Raw genomic sequence first — 25,185 nt, 5'->3', positions numbered from 1 at the left:
GAGAAGCAGGACACGGACGGTGCATCTCACACGGGCTGGGCCATGGGGTCACCCACCCAAGTGCACCTGAATGGCTGTCTGGCTGGAACTCCCTGCTGTGGGGCTGGATTTCTGCTCTGCCTTTCTCCCGCAAGAGAACGTGGAGCTGGGCCTCTCTCCAGGCCGGGGCCCTGCCCGGCTGCTCGCTCACCTTCTGAAGGACGGAGGGCAGCTGAGGCTCCACCTGGGTGCGGACCTGGCAGACCGTGCAGCTCAGCAGCGCCACAATCTCCTCCGGCCGCAGGTCCGTCAGGGCGTTGTCCAGCAGCAGCTGGGTCAGGAGCAGCTCGTGGTTGCTGATCTGGCGGGCCACGCTGCCCTTGAGTTCCACGGCCCCGCTCTCGTTGATGTAGCCCAGGGAACGCAGGACCTGAGGGGGACAAGATGGGCAGCGGGGTGGCCGTGGAGGGAAGCCGGCAGTCCTTGCCCACCCACCAGTTCGCCAGAGCTCTACCTACCAGGGTTTATTTTGGGGGATAAAATGGACTCTGTGCCACAGGTCAGCCTTCCCCATCTGGGACCCTCCAGATGTATTAGATTATCCTTCCTCACCCCCCAACTGGCTACACCATTGAGCTCAATGGATTGACTACAATTTCAAAGCTCTTCCAGCTCAACAGCCCAATTCGATGTTGGAGAAGCATTCAGAGGCCATGCAGGACCAAAAATACCAGCCTAATTGATCTCAAAACTCTTACTACCAGTGACTCACTCTTAGAAATGGCATTTTAAGAATTGGGGGGTATGCGGGGAGGACCTGAAAAAAGCCAGAAAAACTATCAGGGGGTCTGGGAAAGAAGCACCATCTGGGGCCCAAACTTCTTGTTTCTTCCAAGCATGAATAAAACTGGATCCAGTCTGAGGAGAGCCGACTCTTTTATTTCAAAACTACTTTTCAGCTGTATGCAAAATCTAAGGAACACTTTCAAGAGACCATTGAGGAAGTGGCGACCCAGATCTGGCACTGCAACCGCTGTCCTAAACGAGGATCGTTTACCTCAATAAAGGAACAGCCCAGACATGCCCAGGGAATCGATTTGCACTGAGCTGGTGTGGGCAGGGTGTGCGCCTCGATTCTTGGGCAGGGGCTGCTTGGGGCAGAAAGGAAGCACTGTGCAGCTCACGCCTACCAAGGGGACTCGGGCAAGGCTTGCCGGGATTGCCCACAGCTCTGCACACCCCAGGCGCCAACGCTCCGTTTCCCCAGGCCTGCCCTCCGCTGCTCGTGCAGGTGAGCTGCTTACCTCAACGCGCTGGTGATACTCAGGAAGCAGCAGGAGGGACTGGTCTGACAGCAGAAAGCGGAGCTGCTCCAGCTCCTCCAGAACCCGCTGGCGTTCTTGGAAGCGCCCGAACTGGAGAGGAGAGAGTGCTGCAGCCTAAGCCCAGGCTCCCCCCGACCTGGCACCCTACCAAACCCCGTGGATTACATCTCCCATCATCCTAGCAAGTCTGGAGGGCCACTGAGTCTAGGAAAGTCGCTCCCAGGCCTTTCCTTGAGCACCCTCTGGACAAGGACAGATGAAAGAAAGCGGCATGAGAGCCATGTTTAAGGGGCTGTATGCCTAGGCAATTCAGCCCTCAGAAAGATCTCAGGCTCTGCGATGTGCATTAAATTTTATACAGAGAGCAAGCAAGGAAATCTGAGATCATTCTGGCTTTCTGGGAGCTTCTGTACTTTAAGTGCTCCTTGAACAAAAACAGGGAAGGAGATGGGGAATATCTGGATCTCCAGGAGTTGTACTGGAGTCCCCATCACCTCACACCACTGGCTATGCAGTGTAGGGTTGACGGAAGGTACGGTCCAGCAACAGAGTGCGCTGCACTTTCCTGTAAGGAGGACAGCAGCTCTTTTTTTAAAAATTAGACGCACATGAAATCGGAGAGCATCTGAGAGCTGAAATGTGCCCTAGAGCACATGGAATTATACACATGCTGCAACGAAGCCCGGTTTTGGCCTAGGAGTGCCCGGGCAGCCCAAGCCCCCGAACTCAGCTGTGCTCAGTCCCACGCCAACTCTGGACTGACCTCTGTGTGGAAGCGAGGGCTGTGTACGCACTGGAACTGTGGCAGTGCCTCCTCCAGCTGACGCGCCCTCACCACTCCCTCCACAACTTCCAGGTTCTTCAGCTGGAGGTCGTTCACGGGGTCCAGGAGAGGAAGGCCCTCGGGGGAGCCCTCAGCCAGACGCAGCAGCTCCTGGGTTGCCGTGGCTGCAGATGGCCCAGGAGGATCATTTCTGCAGGGGACAAGCCACAGGAATTGGACCCAGGACTCCCTTTGCGCCCAGATTCGAAAAGCATTTGTTCGCTTAACCTTTGGGAACGTAAGGCCAGGCAACCACATCCCCAACAGGAAGCCCTTAAGCAGGAGGTGAGTGCAGCAGCACCTCCCCACTCATGTTCCCCAGCAGTGGTGCACCTGAGCACACTGCCTCTGATACAGGGGACAGCACACAGCCCTCAGGACTGGCAGCTGCTGAGAGCCTTTTCCTCTATGAATTTGCCCAGTCCGCATTTAAAGCCATCCAAAGGGGGCCAGAACCACACCCTGTGACTGTGAAGAGCCATTGGGCAGAAGAATTTCTATTTCCTGCTATGAGGCTGGCCATATCCAGAAATTTAGAGATGGGAGAAAAGTGGAGGCCATTCTGGGGGCACCAGCTTCCCTCTCTGCCCCCTAGTTTCTTTAGACAGCTCTGCTGTGGGTGGAATCCATGCTGGACTGATGCAGGATAAGGCCACAAATGCCCAATCATGGTGGCGATAAATTATCTCTGGTACCAAAGGTGGCTAATGCCTCCCAGTAAATACCAAGTGCAGTGGAAAATAACTGGGATGCTGTGTGTCCTGTTTGGGGGTCATGTGGCTGGTCATGCTGGGACAAAACGGGGGCTGGGGCTGGGCTGTGGGTCCAGTGTAGCGCCCCCCTCCAGTGTTCCCAGCAGGTGAGGTTCATCACAAGGAGCACAAAGTTAGGATTGGACTCCCTGGTGGGTCTGGAGTAAAATTGAGAAGGGTTTCCTGTGCCCAGTGACTGAACAACAGCAGACCACCAAACGGCGTCTCCCAGCGCCCATGTCCGGCTGGGCTGAGGACACCAGAGGTGGATGCTTGAGGCTGGGATGGAGGGGAGCGAGTTGCGCTCTAGTGGCACCAAAAGTACGCCCTTGTGCAACGTGCTGTTCCTTAATTCCAGCCTTTCATAGTCCGGTGCTGTCCAGATGTGTTGGACGCAGCAGCCCCCAGAAGGGCACCAGATCTAAGACCTCTTAAATCTATACTACCTCCTTCCTTCCTTCCTTCCTCCCTTCAAAATTGCTTATACACCGTCTGTCATTAAAAACAACCTCAAGACAGCTTACATTAATTCGTTTTAAACAATGTCATCACCATGATCTCTGGACAGAGAGTTCCGTAATCGGGGCGCTAAGGCAGAGAAGGCCCTCCCCCCCTCTTTCAAGGAGGGCTCCTGGAGGAGGACCTTGCAGATGATCCGAAGGGCTGGGAGGCTCCTCTGGAAGGAGGCGTTCCTTCGCTGTGCACCCCATTCCTGGCCATGCTTTGCACAGGACTCCAGTGGGTGGGTGGCCTTCGAGGCTCTACTTTTGTTTGAGGTCCTGCAGCCCTGAGGGCTGCCCACTTGACTGAGTGGGACCGCCTGGGTGGGGCAAATGTAAGGAATGGTGCCCTTCCTGTCAGCCATGCAGGAGCGGTGTTTGCAAGCCCACGCCGCCTCTCAGCTGACCTGAACCTGGGCATCTGTCGCTTCTTGAAGTCCTCCAGGATGCGCTCAGCATTGACACGCAGGGTCTTGGTGGTGATGCCTGAAACATCGGACGGGCCCAGCTTCTTGATGGTGTGTCCGCAGGGGCCTAGGCAGAATAGGGAAGAAAACGCTAGCAAACCCCATTAGTAGCTGCAACTCAGCATACAAGGACATGCAGCACTGGCTGACGATTTGCAGAATTCGGAGTCTGGGCAGCATCACCTCTCTTCTGGCCACACCCTAGTTTTAAAAAATCCCCTTTTAAAGCAAGTTGCTAGTTCTCTTGAAGTAGATTCTTGCTAGCAATACTTGGAAAAGGCAGCTAAGGGAAAGACGTATGTTTGGTATGTTTCCTCACATTGTGTTGTCTTCCTGCCACTGCCCCATTCCAAACACCTAACAGGCAAAACAGTCTTTTCCACGTTATCTTGTGAAGGGGCTGTTTTGTGTCTCCTTGGCATAAATATAGTAAGTGGACCTGCTCAGGGTCTTCAAACCAGAGTCCTGGCTCTTGGCTGGCACTCGGTTCCGCTAAGCTGCAGAGCCACGTCCCCAGGCACAGCCCTTCTCCACCCGCCAGTGAGGCCCATCATCTCACCCTCTGGAAGGAAGAGCCTGCTGCGCAGAAAGTCTTCCGGGAGAGGCACGTCCGGACGGGAGGGGAGGTTGGTCTCCTTGCCTGTGCTGGAATCCCGCTCCACGGCACCCTTCTCGCACATCACCAGGGTGCTGAAGGCTCGGTTGGCCGTGTCAGAGGAAACCTGCAGTCAAAAGCCAAGCACTTTCATTTGAAAAGCAGACCCACAGCTCAGGAATGCTGGGAAGTGCAATCCAAAATATCTGGAGGTCACACGGTTGGAAAAGGCTGCCTTAGCTCAAAACCACCCCACAAAGAAATTCATACAATGTTAACCAGGAGCAGGCACCCTCGACAGGTGTCCATGAGCACTGCATTTGGGGGTTCCTGAGCATTGGAGGGTGATGGTTCCCAGCGTTCCCCACTTACCTGCAAGATCACACCCAGGGCATTCCTGTGCTCTTGGTTTTTCACGACAATCACTCGCCCCACAGAAAGGGTCTTCAGCCCATTCACTGACTCGGTGACTCGCCTCTGGAAAGAAAGAAAGAAAGAAAGAAAGAAAGAAAGAAAGAAAGAAAGAAGCAGCTAGGAAAGAATGAACCCCAAGGGCACTCAGCTAGCTAGACCTGGAGCGCTGAAGGGGGGAAGAGCCCTCGGATTCCAGCTTTGCCCAAGTGGGAGCCACCCAAATGTGCTGGCCTGCAACTCCCATCACCCCCAGCAAGCTGTAGTCCAGCACATGCGAAGGGCCTCACGCCGAGGAAGCCTGTCTACTTTAATACCCAAGGCCTCCTCATGAGGCAGCCAGTCTTGCATTCCCGGCTTCAGGGAGCACAACAAGTCCAGGATCGCCTCCTCCTAAGTCAGTCTGGTACCTCTCCAACTGCGCAACTTTAGCAAAGGCTGCAGCATGTTCAATATGTGGTGGACATTTTTGCACCACAAGCAGAATTCACATGAGCTCGCTTAAGACAGGCGGATCGGGAGAATGGGGGATTCTCCCCATAGCTTATTTATTTATTTATTATTTATTTATTAAAATATTTCTATGCCGCCCCATTCGCCGAAGCCTCAGGGCGGCTCACAACATGAAGTAAAATACAAAAATAACAATATAAAATAAATAACAATATAAAGTAAGTCGCCCTGAGCTTGTGGCTATGTGCTCTCAAGTCGTTCCGCACTTGGGAGAACCCACGAAGGGGATCCCTCCAGACAGCCCTGCTCAGCTCTTGCAAAGGCCAGGCTGAGGCTTCCCTTAGGGAGCCCACCCATCTCATGTCTGGTCTCCCTCTTCCGCTTCTGCCTTCGACGGGCCCTAGCAGGACTGTCTTCTCCAGGGAGTCTCACTTTCTCATGATGTCCGATGGCTTCAGTTGGGTCATGTTTGCTTCCAGAGAAAATTCTGGCTCGACTTGATCTAGCTCACTGGCACCATCCTCTGAGTGCATCCGTTTCACCCTGTCAGCTTTCTTCACCCTCCAGCTTTCACACCCCCACACGGTGATCAGGAACAAAAATTCTGGATGCTCTTGGCCTTTCTCTCCTGTGGCCTATAAGCTGGTCTCTTTTTAAAGGGGTTTTAAATTGTTGGCTATGACTTTTATTGTGAGATTATTAATCAAATTGTTCTTATGTTTTATTTTAATCCCAATCTTGTTTTTCAACTGGATTTTATAGTTGGCCACCTAGAGCACCATTTTGGGAAGGAAAGCCAGGACAGACATCAAATCAATCAATATATATGCCTTCTTTAAACCAAGTCAGATGTGAGTTGTGGCTGGTCTGCCTGGGGGTCACAGTTGCTGAAACAAGGATGGGAGAACCCCTTCCCCTTCCCTCTCTCTCTTTGAAAACGCAGGTTTCCAAAAACTAGATATAAACAGCACCAAGGGCCGACCAATATTCATGTAAGTATCGATTTGCAAGTTGTGTCTACCAAATGATGAAAGGTCTTCAATCGTTAGGTCCTCTGTTCACTGGATTACAGGAGATGAGCACTGATCCTTCCAATGTTATAATATCGGACTTCCAGCTGCCAGAAGGGTGGGGTGGATCCATTTGCACTGACCCTGGTTTAACTTCTGGGAAATAGGTAGCTAATTTTCGAGGACATGTACGTCAGCATGTAGGACAGGGTGTTCAAATACAAGATTTATCCATGGCATGAGCCTCCCCAAATGAGAGGCAATTAAAAGAAGCATCAGCTGTGCTGCACCTCCAGCGATTCGCCAGCTTAGGCAACCCCTTATTCGAGGCTTGCTGCAGTGCCCAACAGACCTGCAACAAGAGTTTTTGCTGAATCAGGCAAAGCCCGCGATGCATTCTGGGTAGTGCACCTAGAGCAGGGGTGGGCAATTAATTTTCCTATGGGGCCACATGAGAAACCTTGACCGTTGTTAAGGGCCGGACCAATACACTGACAGCTCTGCTCAATATATATCTCTATAAAAACAGTAAATGAAACATTACAATGATACAATGAAAATGTGGAGCACAGAACAACACTATTTAATGAACATTCACAAAAACATTAACATTACCTGAAAAGCAATAAATTCAATTCAATTTAGCAGATCCTTCAAAATAAAATAAAAGCAGTGCAGTTGTGTTGCTTACATCTATATTAGGACGATATGCATTTGCACGGACTTTTAATTTGCCAGTGACCTCATGCGGGCCAGTCAGGGTCAGCCATCAGGCCGGATGTGGCCCGCAGGCTGTACAATGCCCAGGTCTGACCTAGAGGCAAGTCTTAGAGGCTCCAAGCAATATGCCTGAAGCATCAGCCAGGCCGCCTAAAATTGGAATTTAACCACAGCAAAGCAGGTGAGGGGAGGAAGGTCTCCACAGCTGCAGAGCCTTCCAAACAGTGTTGTGTGTTGGAGTGCGCTGTGTGTTGTTGTTGTTGTGGTCTCTTTGTTCTTGGTTTTTTGTCCTTCGTAAGCCATCCAGAGACTTTTAGTAATGGGACGGCATAGGAAAAACTTTAGGTAAATAAAAAAATAAAAACAAGTACCTGTATGAGTTCCCGGGTCTCCTGCAGCTCTCGAACCACCTGGTAATACTCCTGCAAGTCGCCAAGCTGCCCGGATGTATCCACTGCTTCCATGCTGGCCAGGATGCAACTGAGCTGGGTGATCCTGTGCTCATAGACCTGGGAGGGGAGCAGGAGAGGCAGAGCTGGAGAAGAGAAGCCATGGAGCACCAGGCCCACTGCTTCCCCTCCCCCACAATTCCTAAAACCCTCTGGCCAGAGAGAAAACCAATACACGAGATACATGGGGCTTCTGTTAGGGAGGCTGGGAATTCAGCACTCATCAGATTCTTGACTTCTGCTCAGTGGAAAAGCACAGTATTGTAAGCAGAAGGCTTCTGATTAAACCCCTGGCAAGAGGTGATGTAAAAAAGCTTCCTTGGAGGGTTGGAGGGTTGCTGCCAGTCAGAGTGGACAACATTGGTCTGGATCAGGGATATGGAAGCACAGGCACACAGCCCCCCCTTGCCCCCCCTCCCCCAGAACTCTCCAGAAGGCCACGTCGATTTATTCCAGACATCTCTCCCAGTGATCTGTAGTTTTCCTCCTCCTTCCCAGTCTCAGGCTCCCAGGTTAAGGGTGAGGAACATTTTTCAGCCGAAGGGCCAAATGCCAAGCTGGGAAAAATCAGGGGACTGCACTCCCTCTGCGGGCCTGTGTGGCCAAAGGCGGACCATGCATGGCCAAAGGATGGGGCCTCAAATGTGTCTTTCACCTGCTGTAACCACACAGAAGCACACAGGGCAAGCTCAGACGCAAGCAGAGCAGAATCACGGGAGAAAGCTCGCCTCCCGGCACGCAGAAGCTCTCCTCTCCCACCAGCGCCTGGTCCGAGATTCGCTTTCCCCAACAGAGAAGGCAGGATATGGGGAAGAGGCTGGCCCATCAGCTGGGCCAGAGGCTCCCCATGCAGTGGGCTGCCAAGCACCCTCAAGTCAGATCTAAACAGGCCGCCTGACTGTGCCCCCAGACCTCCCCCCCCCCCGGCCCCCGGGCACCTTGCTGTCTTTCCGGGTGTGGAACTCGGAGAAGCTCCTCTTCATCATGTCCTCCACGCGCAGCGCTTCCACTCTCAGCAGGTTGAGGATCATGGTGTACGTCAGGCGGAACTGAGACTGCAGCTGAGTTGGTTTACCCTGGGAAGAAGTGGAGGATTAGGAGCGGCGGGGCAAATCCGGCTCCCCAGGAGGACGCTGGCGGGGGACAAATCAGGCCGGGAAGCACCTGCACCGAGATGCCGAGAGGGCAGCAAAGAAGCCTCACGTACTGCGTCCGGCTTCTCGGTTGCTCTTTAAATGCAGCACCCAGACCTCTGGCCCTTCTGGCTGAGAAGACAGGCCTGGCAGCTCACAGCAGAAATCCCCAGAGCCAGAGGGAGCCACTGAGTGACACTGCCAGGGCACGAGGGGCAGGTCTCTGCTGCCGCACAGAGCTCCTTGCTCCCCGACATAATTGGCAAGCACAACACACATTAGGCCTCGATCAGGACGGCTACCCTGCAGAGTCGGCCTAATCCCATGCAGCCCTCAGCAAAAGATCAGTTCAGATCTCTGCTAAGCGTGGTCTGTTCCTTACCTGGCAGCCTGTTATGTAGGAAGGAGAGGCGGAGGAAGAGGGGGAAAAGAAAAGGGAAGGCAGAAAGAAGAGGGAGAGAAAGAGGGCGGCAGAGGAAAGGACAAGCAGAGACGGAGGGGTGGGACGGGACGGGAAGGAGATGAGCAAGCAAAGAGAGAGAGAGGAGTGACCTATTCACTTTTGGCTCCACTCTCTCCCACCACCAGTTTTGGCCCTGCTCATTGCCAACAGACAGCCTTCAACAGATTATCCCTGAGGCAATGAGGCCCTCAACAACAACGGGCGCTCACCACTGCCTCAGTTTTTTAAAAGAATCAGCTACAGATTCATGCAAAGTTAAAAAAAAAAAAAACCCCACAGATTTTCTCAGCTTGCATGGACTCATGCAAGTTGAAAATCTAGATGGGTTTAAGGAAGTGCTAGACAAATTTGGAGAGAATATTCCCACGGGTGCATGCGACTCACCAACATCATCCGGTGGAGATCAGCCATCTCCGGCACTTGGTTTTTGCACAAGATAATCACCATCCCGGTGGTGTCCAGACCTCGGCGCCCAGCCCGGCCCGCCATCTGGATGTACTCCGCTGTTTGGGGAGAGGCGTGCATGCTGATGCTACCACTGGGGTCAGCGGTGGCTCAGCGGTCAATATGGTTGTCGGGAAGGAAGCTACGGGGACTCGTCGCCTCGTTCTCGCCTGAGCCCTTGGATGAGTGCGAAATCGCCTCTAGTCGAGCGAGCGAGAGAGACACGGGTCCCCGTTGCGCTAACCTTGCTTCGGGCAAAGCGGGACCTGCAGCCACGGGCAGGTGGGTGCTTTGCCAGTCTTGTGGGAGAGAGAAGCGGCAAGGCGCTTCTGTGGCCACTGCCTCAGCAAAGAGCCCGGCAGCAGCTCTGAGGGGAGCCAGCAAGGCAGAGGGGCTTTCTCCCCAGGGTGTTCCTCCTCCAAAAGCTTTCAAGGCAGGCCACAGGGAAGCCTGCCAGATAAGCAAACAGGTGCTTCGAAAAGCTGGAGGAAGAGGGAAGTGGGGAGAGCTTTGCCTGCCCTTCTGCTTCACCGGTAGGACGGATTTGGCACCCCGATCGTTCTGTACAGCCCCATGCAAATCTCCGGGCAGCAGCAAGGCGCGGCTTGAGCAACGCACTCCTCAGCTCTTCCTACCTGGCACCAAATCCCGGAAGTTAGCCCCGTCATGTTTACGGATCGAATCGAAGACCACGGTTCTTGCTGGCATGTTCACCCCCATGGCGAACGTCTCGGTCGCAAAGAGGATCTGAACAGGGAAAGTGACAGGGAAAGAGGGCAGATTACTGCCTGCGCTGCTCCTTCGACTGGGTCCCTCCTCGCGAGACCGAGCAGCGCTCACCTTGACCAGGCCCTTGCTGAACAGCATCTCCACCACCTCCTTCAGGATGGGCAGGATGCCGCTGTGGTGGACGCCAATGCCGCGCTTCAGCAGGTCCACCATGTGAAGAACCTGCAAGCAGAACCACGCGGCTGTTAAAAACAAGGAAGACGAGGATGGGAGTCCTTTGCCGCTCGCCACTGCCCAGCCTGAAGGAGACTTGCTCAGGCAGGCAGCTCTGAGAGTGGCCAGCTTTGCCACCTGTGAATGGATTTGGGGTGCAATCCTGAAATCCACTTTGAGGCAGGCAGGCACCACCCTTGTCTCTTCTCTCTTCCCTGGTTCCTGCTCCTCCTTCTCGCAGAAGCCACAAGCTTGAAGCCCAGTTCAAGCAGCTTAGAGCATTAAGGTTAAATGCAAGCTGCTCACACTTGTTTAAAAACAATACAGAATATTTCCGTTAAACGTTTAAAACAACTGAGCAATGTGCTTCATTGAGCACAATAGGCTGGTTTTCTCAGCAAAGGAAGCTTCCACCCAAAGGCTTTGCTTTCCAGCTGTGCTGAAAACGACTTCTGGCAAATCAAGCTGCTGAGACTATCACGGTGCCATCTGTTTTATCCCCAAGCAAAGGCAGCTTCAGGTTTTTGGGGTCCAGTGGTAGGATGCCCTCCATGGGCCCACTTTCTCACCACTGCTGCCTCCAGCTGCTCCTCCTCCTCCTCCCCTCTTCTCAGCACGGCTGCCTCTCTCTGGCCGGACGGGCAGAGCCAAGCAGCATGGAAGCCACAGCACTGCTGCCCCCCGCTCACCTCCGCTGCTGTCTGGGCCAGGGCAGGCTGCCATGCTGGAGGAGAGAAGCGACTCCCGGGGCCTTGGCAGCTGCCCCACCATGACTACCCATCCCACCAGCCCCACTCCGGAGCTGTGCTGCTCGGCAGGCCAAAGGGACCCAAGTCTCCCAAAGCCCAAGCTGTCCCCCCACACCGAGAGGCCTGACCCCCACACTGGCCATGCTGCAAGAGGGCCTCCTGGGGCACACGGCTCGACGCTCGCCTGGGGCAGCTGGCGGTCTGTGCCCTTCAGGCGGGAGATGCACTTCTGGAAGAAGACGTGGATCTCGCTCTTCTCCGTGGTCGTGGTGAGGTCGACAGTGGTGAGCATGGTAGCGTTGTCATCGCAGCGATTGCGGGAGAACGTGAAGGCCACCACGGGCAGCTGGTCCTTCTTGCGCAGCATGTCGATGAGCGACAACCAGATGTTCTTGTCCTGGCACGAATTCAGGAGGCCGTTTATTTATTTTCCTGTAGTGCTGGGGAAGTGTCCAGCCCACCCCTGCAGTGCTGGCACACCTGGCTGAGCATACCTGTCCGGGCCCACCTCCCGGGTGCATGGGCTGCTTGGCACCAAAGGTCTGGGAGTGTCTGCTAGCCCGCTCCTTCTTGGCGTCCACAGCATCATAATACCTGGGGGGGCAGCACAGAGGGAGGGAGGCCAGTGAGTGTGTATGGCGAGGGACAAGAGGTGCACTAAATTCCACATGGTGTGAAGCTTGTGAGGCTAGATATGTTTTTTTCTCCTTCCCTCCAAATACCTGGAATATTGTGTTCAATTCTGGGCACCAGGATTTAAGAAAGATGCAGGAAAATTAGAAAGGGTCCAGAGGAGAGCAACGAAAATGATCCAGGCTTTGAAACACTGTGCTCTGAGCAGATCCCGAGAGAACCGGCCATGTTCAGCCTTGAGAGGAGAAGAATGAGGGGGGACATGATATCCCTCTGGAAGTACATCAAAAGGTGTCACGAAGAGGAAGGTCAAACTTCCTTTTTGCTGATACCAGAGTATAGGACACAGAAGAATCAGCCCAAGTTATGACAACTCTGATTGAGGCAGGACACCAGGAAAAGTTTCCTGACAGTCAGAGCAATACAACCATGGAACCCGCTGCCTAGAGAGGTGGGAGCTCTCCCACATTGGAGACATTCAAAAAGAAGCTGGGCAGCCACCTGAGTGGGATGGTGTAACTTGGTGTCCTGCAAAAGCAGAGGGTTGGACTCCATGGCCTTCATGGCCCCTTCCAACTCTGCTATTCTATGCGTCTATGATACCAGAATCTGGGGTCATTTAATGAAGCCGAATGGTGGGAGATTCAGGGCAGATGGAAGGAAGGCTTTCTTTGTGTACTGGGTGGCATTCACGGCCACAAAGAAGTAGTGGCAGATGGCCACCAATCTGAATGGCTTTCAAAGGGGATGAGACAAATCCACGGAAGGCAGCTGCTAGCCACAATGGCTGTGTGGACCACCCCGGCTTCAGGTGCAGCGTGCCCGTGCACACCAGCTGCTAGGGAATACCCGCAGGGGGTGCCACTACACTCAGGGTGTGGCCCTGGTTCCGGCCTCTCACTGGTGCATCGGGTCGAACACTGTGTGGAAAACAGCAAACGGGACTAGCGAGGCCTTTGGTTAGCTGCTTGCATGGAACTTCTTCTGATCTCGCAGCTGGAAAAGGGCCTTTTATGGCATCTCAGGTTTTGGAAAAATAGTAGAAACACTGTAAGTAGCCACAGGCTGTGCATGGAGTTGCTGCAGAAGAACAGTGCTGACCTCAAAGTGGAAATAAAACAGACCAGTCCCAGACTTGGCTTAGAAAAGCTTCCTGCAGAAGGATGAGGGGAGGCAAGAAGGAAAACAGAAATCTTTTTCCTCTGTTCCTTGAATTGTACCTGCCTAGCAATGAGTGTTCTTACCTACTTTGAGAACGGTGCCTGCCCAAAGCATGAGGAGGTGGAAACTGCTTTCTTTTGTGTTATTCCCCTGCCTGAGAATCATGAATGCACTGTTTTTGTGCTACCTGATATTCTATAAATATCATGTGATTCCTCTACCAAGGTGGAGTTTTCCTGACTGCCTGGTTTGTTAGCACAGCAGCTGGTTCCTCCCAGAACAGATGTTGGAACTTGACCAGTAAGGCTGGTACTTTTAGCAGATCTACCTGGAGACATCATGCAAAGACCTCCAACCAAAGAAAGGCTGGGGACAACATTGCACTATTATTTCTAGGGTGGGTTGTATCCTAGCAAACTGAAGATTCAGATGCAGGAGGAGCTTGGGGGAGGCGGGCTTCACAGACCCCCCCCCCCGCCCCCATGGAGCACAGGGGCACTAGTAGGGTGCTTCAGGGAAGAGCCCTGTTGCATCCCCACCCTTTGCAATTTCACTGTTTAGACACCTCGTTGAGCCAGCCATTAGCCAGCGGTCACCAGCGACCTCCATGCCTCCCTGGCTAAGGAAGTGCTAGGAACAGGAGAGCCACCCAAATCTCTGGAGTGCCTAGCACAGACTCCCCCTTGGTGCCCTCCTGACAGCTTGCATCACAACTCCCATCACCCCAGCAGTGGGCTGTTAATCCCTAATGATCAGGGACAGGGGGATCCATATAGATTCCATACAGCCTAAGCGCTTGATCCTGCCTTATCTTGGAAGCGAAGCAGGGTCAGGCCTAGATTTGGTTTTGACGGGCGACTTAATGTTGTAAACTGCCCACAGAGCTGCGGATACAGGTGGTACAGAAATGTAATGGGTGGTGGTGGTGGTGGTGGAGTTGCAGTCCCCAACCAGCTGCCTGGAGAGGTGGGGGGCTCTCCCACACTAGAGCCATTCAAGAAGACATTGGGCAGTTCTCTGAGTGGGACGGTGCAGCTTGTTGTCCTGCACCAGCAGGGGGCTGGACTTGATGGCCTTCATGGCCCCTTCCAGCTCTGCTGTTCCAGGATCCTGGGACGCCAACCCGGAGAGGTCCCCTCCCTTCCTTCCGACCGCCTGATCTGCACAGCCCTGCTGAGAGAGCCAATGGGGAGGGGGAGGGAATGCCCTTCGCCGCCAGAGGAGGAGCGGGAGGCCAGAAGGGTCTGCGTGGCCCCACGGGGTCGGCCTGCCGTCTGGCCGGGCGAGGGAGGCGGCCGCCTGAGGCACTCGCCTGCCCGCCTTGCGAGAGGGGAGCTCGCTGTTCCTTTGTGTCGTTGCACTTCACCGGACTGCGGGTTTTTCTTTCCCAAAACAACGCGGCCTGCTTCGGGTATCTTGTGCCTGGACAGCAACCGTCTGCTGCACCGCCTCAGGCAGGAAGAGCTCTCAGGCTGGGCCCACCCGGAAGCTTCAGCTACAAAGGGGGCCATTTGCCCTTGCGCGATTACAAGGCTGCTCCTGACCTTGGGCAAGGAAGACTGGCTCGAGAGACACACATCAGGCGCCACAAAGGGGCCAAGTATGTGTCAGTTTCTTGCTGTAGCACACTTGGTATCGCCACTGCAGGGCTTTGCACCAGGCCCGGCAGGCACCAGGCCCGTTTCCATGGCTGCTACTGAAAAGGCTGGGAAGGAAGCCCTGTCAAGCCCTGGGCAGCTGCCCACAGTCACCACAGAATCCACTTGGGTTTCCCACCAGCTGTCAAAGTATCTTTTGCCTTTCCTGCCCTTACCCTTTGGTAAGAAACGTCCCCCGGGCATCAACCAAGAGGAAGAGCTCGTTCTGGGTCTTCTGGCTATTGCCGGTATACAGGTAATGCTCCAGCGGGACAGGGCGCTTCAGGGTGCTGATCACGTAGATTTTCTTCCTCTTGATCCTCCTGCAAAGGGGCGAAAACAGCAACGTTGGCATTTCACGGGATGGTGAGGGAAACCGACTCATTCCCCTACCCCCATGGGCAGGGAACCATTCGGTGCCCTGCTCAGTACAACTGCCATCATCCTTGACGGATTATTGGGGCACGAGGTTCAACACCTGGAGCTCTCCTACAGCAGCTGTTCCACCAGCCATCACTGCTGATCCCACACAAATGGCTTTGAAGGAGCGCAGAAGCAGCCACAGGAAATAAAGCTATGCATGGCTACTAGCCATGTTGGCTCTATGTGACCGCTAATGTCAGAGTGGGTATGCCCACGTACACCCGTTTCTGGGGTCATGTAAGTGGGAAAGCGATGTCACATTTGTGTGTCTGGTTGACCCCTGTGGGGAGGGCACTGCATGAGAGAGGCCTTCGGTCTGGTCCAGTCGTCAGTCGCTAGAGCAGAGAAGAGTCTGGTGAACTTTTTGGCTCGTGATTTTAACACTGTTTTCACCAGTTCTGTGCATTATCCTTAGCCAGCACAGGTAGGCAGAGAGAGTAGGAACTGTAGTCCGATAGAGAGGCAGTGTGGCACAGTGATCACAGCATTGGACTGGGGATCTGGGAACTTCAGGCTCTAGTTCCTGCTCATCCATGGGACTCACTGAGTGACTTTGGGCCGCTCATGTGCTCTTCACCTAGCCTACCTCACAGGGTGGCTGTTGTGAGAACAAAATGGAGGATTATATAAGCAGCATTGAGTTCCTTGAAAGGAAAAAGGTGGGATAACCTATATTTCTTAGTTATAAGAAATAACTAAACAAACATCTGGAGACCAAAGGGTGGAGAAAGCTGCGCCAGTGCACAAAGGTTGGAGCCAGAGGATAATTTCTCCAGAGAACTACAGCTCCCATGGTGCATTATGCACCACCTTACTCAAAGTTTCTTCCAGGGACGAGCTGCAACTCTCCGCCATCTTCCCTTCATCCCCTCCCCTGTCTCCTGCCTCTGGGTTCCCAGCCCCTGCAAGTGCCACGGCAGGAACTCGTTTCCCCATGACATGTGGGGGGCCCCCAAATGAAATGGCTGTGAAAGGAGGGTTCAGCAACTTCACAGAGAAGGCTGTCAGCGGCAGCTTGTCCCAATGGTTACATGCGACCACACGGTTCACGGGGGCCTCTGCATACAGGTCGCTGTGGAGCCCCACAAGAAGGGTGCTTCTCAGCGCTGGTCCCTTCCTCACCAGCCCGCCTGGTCGCTGACACCGCCCCATGGAGGTCCCTTGGGCTTGGTCCTGCAGCCGGAGCCAGTGCAGAGCGCAGCAGCTGCTGTCAAGCACGGCCCCCCGCGGCAGGCAACGCGCAAGCCGCCCAGAGCGCCCTTCTGGTGCATGGGCGGGACTGAAATCTAATACAGAGAAACACCCGCGCAAGGGGGCTGGCCTGGCAGCCTGCTTGTTTGCATGGCCAGGTCTATGGTTTTGCGGTCAGCATATAAACAGCAAGCGACTTGGGAGCGGGAGACCTGAGAGGGTCTCTTCTTCCTCATCAGCCTGCCTGCTCACTGAAGCCACCCGATGGACCGTGGTTTGCCTGGAGTCTTTCCCAGGAAAGGCCTTCGGCCAGGTGGCCCCTTTCTGTGCAGCCCCGACTTTGGCAGGCAGGCAGGCACCGCCATCTTTATCTCAGGAAGCCTTCCTTGAATTGATGAGTGGCTTTTTTATGGCTCGGTAGCGTTCTTATTGCTCCTCGCTCCAGAATCTGTTCAATGTCATGTTGCAAATAAAGGCACACCTGCAGCGAGCCTGCCTGCTCGCCACTGTCCCAGGTTGCTTTTGCTCCTCCTCCTCCTCCTCCTCCTCCTCCTCCTCCTCCTCCACATCCCTGCCGCCGCTTGCTCTCAGGACAAGCAATGTTCCAACAAGTGAAGAGCTCGTGGCCTCCCCTGCTCCCTGCTTCTGCTGCAGAGGAGCAGCTACTTCTGTGCATGGGCCTCTCCTGAGGTGCGAGCCCTTGGCAGCTGCCTGCCACACCTGCCCTCGACACCGGGAGTCCTGCTTTTGGGCTTCCCATAAGCTGCTGGCCGCCCACGGCCAGAACAGCCTGCTGGGTTAGGGAGGCCTCGGGCCCAATCCAGCGTGGTTCTTCCCGTGACCTCTGCTCACCCGATCCAGTCGGCGAACTCCAGGGTGTTGGGAACTGTGGCACTCAGCAAGATGATGTTCACATGGTCCGGCAGCATGATGAGGACCTCTTCCCAGACCACACCACGCTGCAAAGAGGGCAAGAGCGACAGAAGAGGCTGAGAAGCAGGAGAGAAGGACCACCTGTGGTCCCACAAAGGGCGACTTCCGGAAGAAGGCAAACGCAAGGGTCTGCGTTCAGGACATGCAGAGCCTTCCTCCAACTGGCTTCTCCATTTCCATGGCTTGAGAACTGCCGAAAGAACGCTAGGCAACCTTACTGCCCCCAAAAAGGAGCCACATGGAAAATGGTCACAGAGAAGAGTTGGAAGAAACGGAGTGTGTGGGGTGGGAAACCAAAAGCAGAGAGGGGCGACGCTCCAGCACCCTGGATCCAGTTCAGTCCTGGAAATTTCTGCTTAGAAAATGCAAGGCTGGAAAAGGGCTCTTCCTGAACATGGCAGACCCTGCTTGGCCTCCACCTGAGAGACCGGATGGCTCCCTCTCCCCCGCTGCCGCTCTCGCCAGCCCATCGCTCACGTGCCCCAGCAACCTCCTCCCCTCCCACTCCTCACTGGAGAGAGTCCGTGCCGATGCTGAAGTGGGGGGGACCACACCGTCAGCTTTCTGCTTACCTCGGAGTCGTTAATGTAGTGCACCTCATCGAAGATCACCCATTCCAGGTCTCTGAGAACGTCCGAGCCATTATAGAGCATAGACCTGCCATTTTAAAAAGCGCACATGGCTCTTTCTGACTCTGACCAACAGCAGAGCAAGACCACCTGATTTTGTCCCCTGCCCTCAAATCTACGCAGGAAATACCCTAAAGAGGAGGAATGCTGGGGGACTGCAAAGGAGAAATACATGGAAAAGTGGAGTTGATGGGGGAAAGTGGAATGGGGTGCAAGAGCAGGAATCCCACAGAGCTGGCACTCTCCATAGCCGGTGCAGCAAAAAAATGTAGGGCAGGAGGAGGGGGGGCAAGGCCACCTCTGCTGCTCCCCCTGCTTTGCCTAAGCAGCTCGCAAGTCTCCAAATTAAGCAAGAGTTGGCAAATCACAGGACTACACCTTTATTCCGCTTCTACCTGTCAGCAGGAGTAGAATTTCTTAGAAAGGGCACTGATTACGTATTGACAGTTGGAAGCAAGAATGCAAAAGCTCCAGCTTCTTAAAATTTTGCCACTGTGGCACTCTCAAGCCGAGTTGTATAACCCTAAGAACTAGAAACTGAATCCTTTAAAAGCCCTAGCTGCTAAACCTGAGGAAAGCAGGAAGCAATTTGAATATAAAATGGTTAGAGCAAGCAGAAATGGCGAAGCGCTTGGGAGCCAAGCCCCTCCTGCACCTTCCAAAGCCCAGCTGCTCTGCCGTTATCCCAGTGCTTACCGAAGAATCTCTGTGGTCATGATGAGGCAAGAGGCATCTGGATGCAGCTGCACGTCCCCCGTCAGCAGGCCCACATCTCCAAAGGTGTTCTTGAAATCCCGAAATTTCTGGTTGGAAAGAGCCTTGATCGGGGAAGTGTATATGGTGCTGCAAAAGGGAGGCCGGGTTGGGGGAGCGAGAGTTAGATGCCCGTAGGGAGATGCTGGAATGCAGGGGACCCAAGGCCACTCAGGGCGCCCTCTGCTGGCCAAGGACCTGCACAGCAGGCCCGGTCGTTGCAGGACTGCTACCCCAGTCAAGCGCAGCTGCCAGGGCTCTCATGTGCTCCACCCGGGAGCCCTGGGGTACGAGCTAAAGAACTGGCTCCTCCCCACAGAAGCTGCTTGGGCAATGAAGCTTCTCCGAGTCGCTGAAGTGCTCCTGGTTTGCTGGCCGCTTGGACTTGCTCCTGGAACTCTGCCCATGACCCTGTGCCTGCTCTCGGACCCTACCTGGCTTCCTGGCCTTGCCTGCCCCTTCTCCTGCTCCAGCCCTCCAGGTACCTGCTCCCCTTAGCTTGTCTCGACTCCCAGCTTGTCTGACCACGATGACCTCTGGATCGGACTCTTCCCCTTCAACTTGCAGCTCAGACCTTGAACCGTTTGACTGTGCTCTCAGACTGACCCTTGTGCCCCAACCCAGTTGCCTGGGTCCTGGAGCCTCCCACGCCCGGGATGCTGACACTGAAGGACCACCTCTCCCTGGTACAAGGTAATAAACAGATGGTCAGCAGCACTGTGAGGAGCCTCAGGGGTCTGGGCCAGGTGAAAGGTGAGGGCAGGTGCGGGCCAGCAAGGCGGAGGCGGTTGTGCAGGGAATGTGGGCGCGATCGTGGCCATCTCCCCCCCATGAGCACAACCGCGATCGAGCCCGTCTTCCCTGCACAAGCACAGCCGCGATCGCAGCCATCTCCCCACTGAGCATCCCAGCACTGGCTTAATGCTTTTGGACTCGCTCAGAGATCGTTTTCTCCAAGCGACTCCAAAAGCTCAAAGGCGGGCCGGATAAATCAGCACGGCGGGCCAGATCTGGCCCGTGGGCCACAGTTTGAGGACCCAGGCACTAGGGTCAGGCCCGGGGCCTTCGGCATACAAAGCAGGGCCTCTAAGTCCCACAAGGCTTGGGAGAGCAAAGGATCACCCCCCGCCCTGCAGCAGGGAATGCCAAGGAGCAGCTTTTCTTGCTATTAATTATATCCATGCGTCGCTGTCTGTTGCAAAAAGTTGAGCTGGAGCAACTCACATGTCCAAATACTGCCATCTATAATTAACACAACTGGGAAAACCAAAATTAAGATAACGCACAGTCATCTGCATAATTCAGATATAAACAACACAGAAGATGTTCTGAAATAACTGCACAAAAATGCTCATCCATGACACATGAAGTTTCTTGGCCCAGAAAAAGAGCCTGCAGCAGAACTGACGTCCACATGGCTGGGAAAGTGACTGCAGCTCCATCCGGCCCTGGGCGAGCTTCCCTGAAGGAGTGCTGGGCAGGAGGGCATTTCCTTTCCCAACCCATTCAAAGGGCAGACCTCACCGTGCTTCTTCGCAGGCCGCAGAGCAGGGCCTGGCAGGCTCCACGCCGAACCCACCAGCCTTTCTGCACTGCCTCGTGACTGCTTGCAGCAAAACCCACCAAGGCCGTTCTCACCGCGTCATGTGCTTCTGGGACAGAGCGATGGCATATTCCGCCACTACGGTCTTTCCAGCAGATGTGTGGGCAGCGACAAATACGGAATCATGCTTCTCCAGGTGAAGAATTGCCTGTTTCTGGAAAACGTCTGGCTCAAAAGGCCACTGGGGAAAGGGAAGGGAACCAAGAACATCACGTGAAGACAGAGTTCTTGGTCCTCCCCTGCTTCTCCCAGCAGCTCCGTCAGAACTGGCAGCCTACCTTGAAAGCCGGGTCAGGGATCCGCTTGTAGAAGTCATCCACAGGGGAACTGATGTCTACTGGAACGGCCCATTGCTCCTTGGGGGCGTCAGCAGCTTGCGCAGGGGTGGGGGCAGCGGTGGGAGCAGCCTCTGTTGCTGCCTTGGGGGTGGGGGTGACCTCCTGGGAACCAGGCAAAAGTGGAGAGACAGACAAAACAACAAACCCCAAAAGCACGTGTGAATGAAGCTGGGGACGAAAAGGGGAAATCACACTATGCTGTTATCCTGATCAATACAAGGAAACTTCCAGACACACACACACACACACACACACACTAGCATTCAGAACACAGAACTGCTTCTCTTGTTCCATGATATGAGCTATTTAAGTCGGATTACAGTCAGGAAGAAAAAAACTGGCTTGTTTCGTTATTAGATGAAATATCCATGTCACATTAGGCCTCTTAAAGGAAGCTTTATTTCATACGAGAAGAAAGAAGATCTCTTCTAAGATGGTTCTTGCCATATGTGGTTTTTAGAAGCACTTTTTTCTAAAAGGCAAAGATGTGTTGGACTGCACCTCAGTGAATCCCCAGCCAGCCAGCTTGGGAAAGGCTGGATTCATCTAGTCAGTCAGATTCTGCAGCCCCTTTTGGGGGCTGCATTCATGATTAATCAGGACAGGAATGAACCTTAGCCTCCCCTGGGTGGATCTGCTCCCATCTCCTCTAGTTTGAAAGCTGTTGCTTCCTTGATATTCACCATGGCTTTGTGTCTCAAACTTTGTGCATCTTAATGATCTTTCTCTGAAACAAGCCAGTTTCAAATCATGGTTTAGAAACCTGTCTTAATTCAAACAAACCATAGTAAGAGCAATCATTGTTTAAGTTTTGAAGAACCCACTATCCTGCAGCTAAGATAAAATGTAAGAAGATCCTCCTGGTCTTCTCACAACCATGTCATAACAAGTCACAGTACATCAGGGCATCCAATGCAGCCGTGGTCACATCTTGCCAAACCAACAACAGGTGGCTAGAGCGGCTTCCATTTCTCGGTGGCCCCACGTGGCACAATTCTTGCCCAAAGGGTATCAGGTCCGAGTTCCTGCCACATCCTGCTCCAGCCTTCTTGCATCTCTATATAGCTAGAGTTTTGCTGATCCGTACCTTGGTCCCTTAAATTTTCTGATACTGGCTCAAGATGCTTTCTCCCTACCTTAAGCACCAGTTCTTCCAGGCTGTTTGCCCTCTGCAACGGCACTGGTTCTGCAGGGGGCATTTGTTCTTCCTTTACCCCCTTTTCCTTCCCTTTCTTCTTCCTCTTCTCCATCTCCTCAGCCTTCTCCTTGACTTCTTCATCGCTGGAGGCTTCCAATTCAAAGGTATCCAATGCCCCCAACAAATTAGTCAAATTCAGCAGCCCTGGAGAGGCCTTGAGCTCTGCAGAGGTGAAGACACAGAAGGATACAAGGTGGATTCCTAAATAGAGGAATCCACCTTGTGCCTTCCTCAGAGAATTACTTGTCAGTACCATGAAAGATACGCAGCTGGCTTAATGCCAAGGCAGGCCTACACCAAACTCTTCTGATTTCCTTGTGTTTGCGAAAGAGATGCAGACTGAATTCCACCCAGCCTCAGCCTCCTCCACACCTCAAAAGTGGCTACCTTGCTTGGTGAACTCCACTCCCTTCTTCCATCCAGGCGGCACAGTCAGCAAATCTAAGGGAGAGAAGGAAAAGCATGGAGCAGTGGTCCCCAGCCCTTCTGAGTTGGGCGCATTTGGAAATCCAAGGGTGCTGTGGGCACTCTCACAAAATGGCTGCCATGGTGGGCACCACAGGTCAGAAAATACTCACTTCCCAGAAGACAAAGCAACAAGACTAAAAGAAGGTTACCTGCCCAAGAACCTTAAAAAAAAAGGAGGTGTGGAGCTACAAAACTTTGAATCCAAATAAAGATTGTGTTAAAGGAAAAGACATTTGCAGGATGTCAACTTTGATTAACTTTTTTTAATCTTAAGAAATAAAATCTGAAGGATGAAAGAGCCTGGAGGCACCAGGAGAAGAGTCTGTGGATGCATTATGACTGCAGTTACCACTTGGAAGATCTCAGCCACGAAAGGGTAGCGCTGTGGCTAATGAAAGGAGGAGCAGTTTCTATGGCCTTTGCAGAAACCACAAGCTCCCTCACTCCTGAACAGCATCCTTACACCAAAGCAACTTCTGCATCACTATTGCCAGAAACACGGAAGCACGCGGTCCTTGTGGTAGGTGCCTCGACCCGACTGTGCAAATCAGGCCCTGCATGCCAGATTGCCGAAAAGCACGTTCCTCGGTCCAGCAAGTGGTCCCTCAGGCTGCTCCTGGACTGGCACGCTGGTGGCCCCATTGAGTGCACTGCAGGAGATAAGAGGGGGGAGCAGCTCTACTAAGACCCCCCCCCAGATGCCCCCCCCCTCCTGCAACTGTCACCAAAAGGAGTCATTCCAGCAGGTCCTCCCAAGGGAGAAGAGAGTGGGAAACAGGCCAATTTCACTGATACTCCCGAACATCTTGTGTATCACATCTCTTTCAACTAGCAGGGGCCGTCTGCTTTTACCGATTATGTAAAAGTCACTGCAGGAGCCTCTTTTGGTTGAGAAGCAAAAATTAAAAAGTTAAATAAATAATAAATTATGCTCAGAGATACTGAGATTAGGTTAACTCCATGGAGAGGACAATTCCAACAGGCTCTTAACTACCTAAGATATCACCTCTCGTCAGACAAGACAGAGATGAGAGACACTGCCTCGGCTAAGAAACTGGTTTCATCCAGCTCTTTCTCTCCCCACACTATTTCTACTCCAGCTGGTTATTATATCAACTACTATGTAAATGTAATAACTGGTGTTCAAGTTTGCTTGTTTTCCTCTCCCCTCCCCTCCTCTTCACTTTTTCCTTTTGAGTGACAACTTTGAGACTGAAAGCCTGCAAGCAGGGGTTGTCTTCTCTGCTGTTGATTTACCACTTGGGGAGCCATTTCAGCTGAAAAGAAGGGAATAAAATGCATTGAATAGGCTGGACAGGCACATGGCAGGCATGTTGTGAGCGGAATCGGCTGGAGCCGGGGGTCAGACTAGATGGCCCGGGAGGCCCCTTCTGACTCGCTCTGTTTCTCTATCTCCAAGTAAGGATCATAATTTGCACTCCTGGTCTCTTCCTGCAATCCATGCTAGATTTACCAAGATGATCTTAAGTGCTTGACAAAGACAATTCAGGTTGGTTTCCTTCCAGCTACTGTCCTACCCACTCCTCCACCAGTGTTATTACTGGCTGTGCGTATGCACATGTGTAGGTAAGATCCTATCCCACTGCATGGATCCTGCCACCCGAGACCCTCCTCTCCAGTCCCTCCCACTTCCCATCCATCCGCCCATCCATCCTTCTCATGCTGGTACACAGTGAACAGGTTTGTGTGCTCCACAGGCAACACAAGGCATTTAAAACAAACATAATGGCCAGGATTTTGACAAGAGGGGGACCAGCATGGTCATTCCTGAAACAGATGAAAGTACCTTTCTCAAAATCAATGTCCTCTTCCAGGTCTTCTTGAGCCGTGATTTGCTCCAGGCTGGGTTCATCCATCCCACCTAGAAAGGTTGCATTAAAATGGCTGGCTGTGAAATACTAAGAATGAGACAGAGTGCATGGGAAGAATTCTGCAACCAGAAGATTCAAAATTCTGAAAATGAATTAAATAGACCAGCAGGGATTTCCCACACTAGTACTCACTGGGTGCAAAGCATATACTCAGAAGTTACACACAGCCTGAAATATATTCCTCAGTAGAACCATACAGTTGGAAGAGGCCTAGCAGGCCTTCGGGTCCAGCCCCCTGCTCGGTGGAGGAATCAAGTCTCCCATCCAGATTCTAACCAGGCCTGACCCTGCTTAGCTTCCAAGATCAGGCAGATTCAGGCACTTCAGACTATACGGAAGCACTCAGTAATGAATGGGGCGTCTTGTTCTCCAGTTCAGCTTGCATTCCATGGCTCAGAATGGGAAGAAACAGTACTAAACCCCACAGAGGGCATGAATACCTGGCCAGAAAGGATAATTGGTGGCACTGCCCCGCAGAGCCTCAGCCGGAGGACCAGGCGCTCTCTGGAAGGAAAGGGAATTCTTGGCTGATAAGCCCATGTTGTCCACAAGTGCCTGGAATTGAAGACATAGGAGGCAGCAAGTGTTATCATCCCAACAACTATTGACAATTCTTTCACAATGCAAAACAACAAGTTGGAAGAGGAGTGGAAAGCTCAATTGCTATATATTACTTTAATTACAACTGTGCAATCCCTCCTCCAACCAGCAGGAGGCAGCAAAGTATCTGTACTGGAGCCTGGCTACCACAGAGGTGTCCAGAGAGCCAGGAAGCCTCCGGTCAAGGCTTGTCTGAGTGTCATCACCATGCCTTGGACAGACAACTGACGCGTCATCCTCTTCCCTGCCTGGATTCTCATGCCAATTCTTCCATGTTATTTCTTCCCACAACACTATCCAATAAGGACAGAAGAGCTGCATGGTGCATTTTGGCTGATAAGCTTAGGAGAGGTCGATCAGGAAGCACTCCTGGCAGAAGGCAGAACCTGACCCAGCAAAGGCTCTGTCCATTTCCATTACAACCCTTCCTTTCTCGGGAAGGAAACAACAGAAACGGGGTGGCTGCCTGGCTGCCTTATTCCCTCCCACCTGGACTAAACAAAGGACACTT

General features: G+C 53.2%; 1 protein-coding gene across 3 annotated transcripts in view; it reads right to left on the bottom strand.

The window, feature by feature from the left end:
- SKIV2L (Ski2 like RNA helicase) overlaps nucleotides 1-25,185 on the bottom strand; it is a 31,229-nt gene that overhangs the window by 1,445 nt on the left and 4,599 nt on the right. For all 3 annotated transcript variants that reach the window (XM_044419706.1, XM_044419708.1, XM_044419707.1), the window contains exons 5-27: nucleotides 24,515-24,629; nucleotides 23,990-24,064; nucleotides 22,102-22,155; nucleotides 21,653-21,876; nucleotides 20,457-20,618; nucleotides 20,214-20,359; nucleotides 18,519-18,665; nucleotides 17,766-17,850; nucleotides 17,113-17,219; nucleotides 14,823-14,969; nucleotides 11,710-11,809; nucleotides 11,400-11,612; nucleotides 10,365-10,475; nucleotides 10,160-10,271; nucleotides 9,465-9,583; nucleotides 8,423-8,560; nucleotides 7,407-7,544; nucleotides 4,814-4,918; nucleotides 4,406-4,568; nucleotides 3,787-3,913; nucleotides 2,068-2,278; nucleotides 1,284-1,394; nucleotides 191-409 (exon numbers count right to left, since the gene is read on the bottom strand). In XM_044419706.1, the coding sequence (XP_044275641.1) occupies nucleotides 191-409; nucleotides 1,284-1,394; nucleotides 2,068-2,278; nucleotides 3,787-3,913; nucleotides 4,406-4,568; nucleotides 4,814-4,918; nucleotides 7,407-7,544; nucleotides 8,423-8,560; nucleotides 9,465-9,583; nucleotides 10,160-10,271; nucleotides 10,365-10,475; nucleotides 11,400-11,612; nucleotides 11,710-11,809; nucleotides 14,823-14,969; nucleotides 17,113-17,219; nucleotides 17,766-17,850; nucleotides 18,519-18,665; nucleotides 20,214-20,359; nucleotides 20,457-20,618; nucleotides 21,653-21,876; nucleotides 22,102-22,155; nucleotides 23,990-24,064; nucleotides 24,515-24,629 (3,129 nt within the window). The remainder of the gene's footprint in view (nucleotides 1-190; nucleotides 410-1,283; nucleotides 1,395-2,067; nucleotides 2,279-3,786; nucleotides 3,914-4,405; nucleotides 4,569-4,813; nucleotides 4,919-7,406; nucleotides 7,545-8,422; nucleotides 8,561-9,464; nucleotides 9,584-10,159; nucleotides 10,272-10,364; nucleotides 10,476-11,399; nucleotides 11,613-11,709; nucleotides 11,810-14,822; nucleotides 14,970-17,112; nucleotides 17,220-17,765; nucleotides 17,851-18,518; nucleotides 18,666-20,213; nucleotides 20,360-20,456; nucleotides 20,619-21,652; nucleotides 21,877-22,101; nucleotides 22,156-23,989; nucleotides 24,065-24,514; nucleotides 24,630-25,185) is intronic.

Source organism: Varanus komodoensis, unplaced genomic scaffold (assembly GCF_004798865.1).
Source record: "Varanus komodoensis strain SLA01 unplaced genomic scaffold, ASM479886v1 scaffold107, whole genome shotgun sequence".
NCBI lineage: Eukaryota > Metazoa > Chordata > Lepidosauria > Squamata > Varanidae > Varanus > Varanus komodoensis.
Note: the sequence above shows the minus strand (reverse complement) of the source record. Positions and strands in the feature narration are given on the sequence as shown.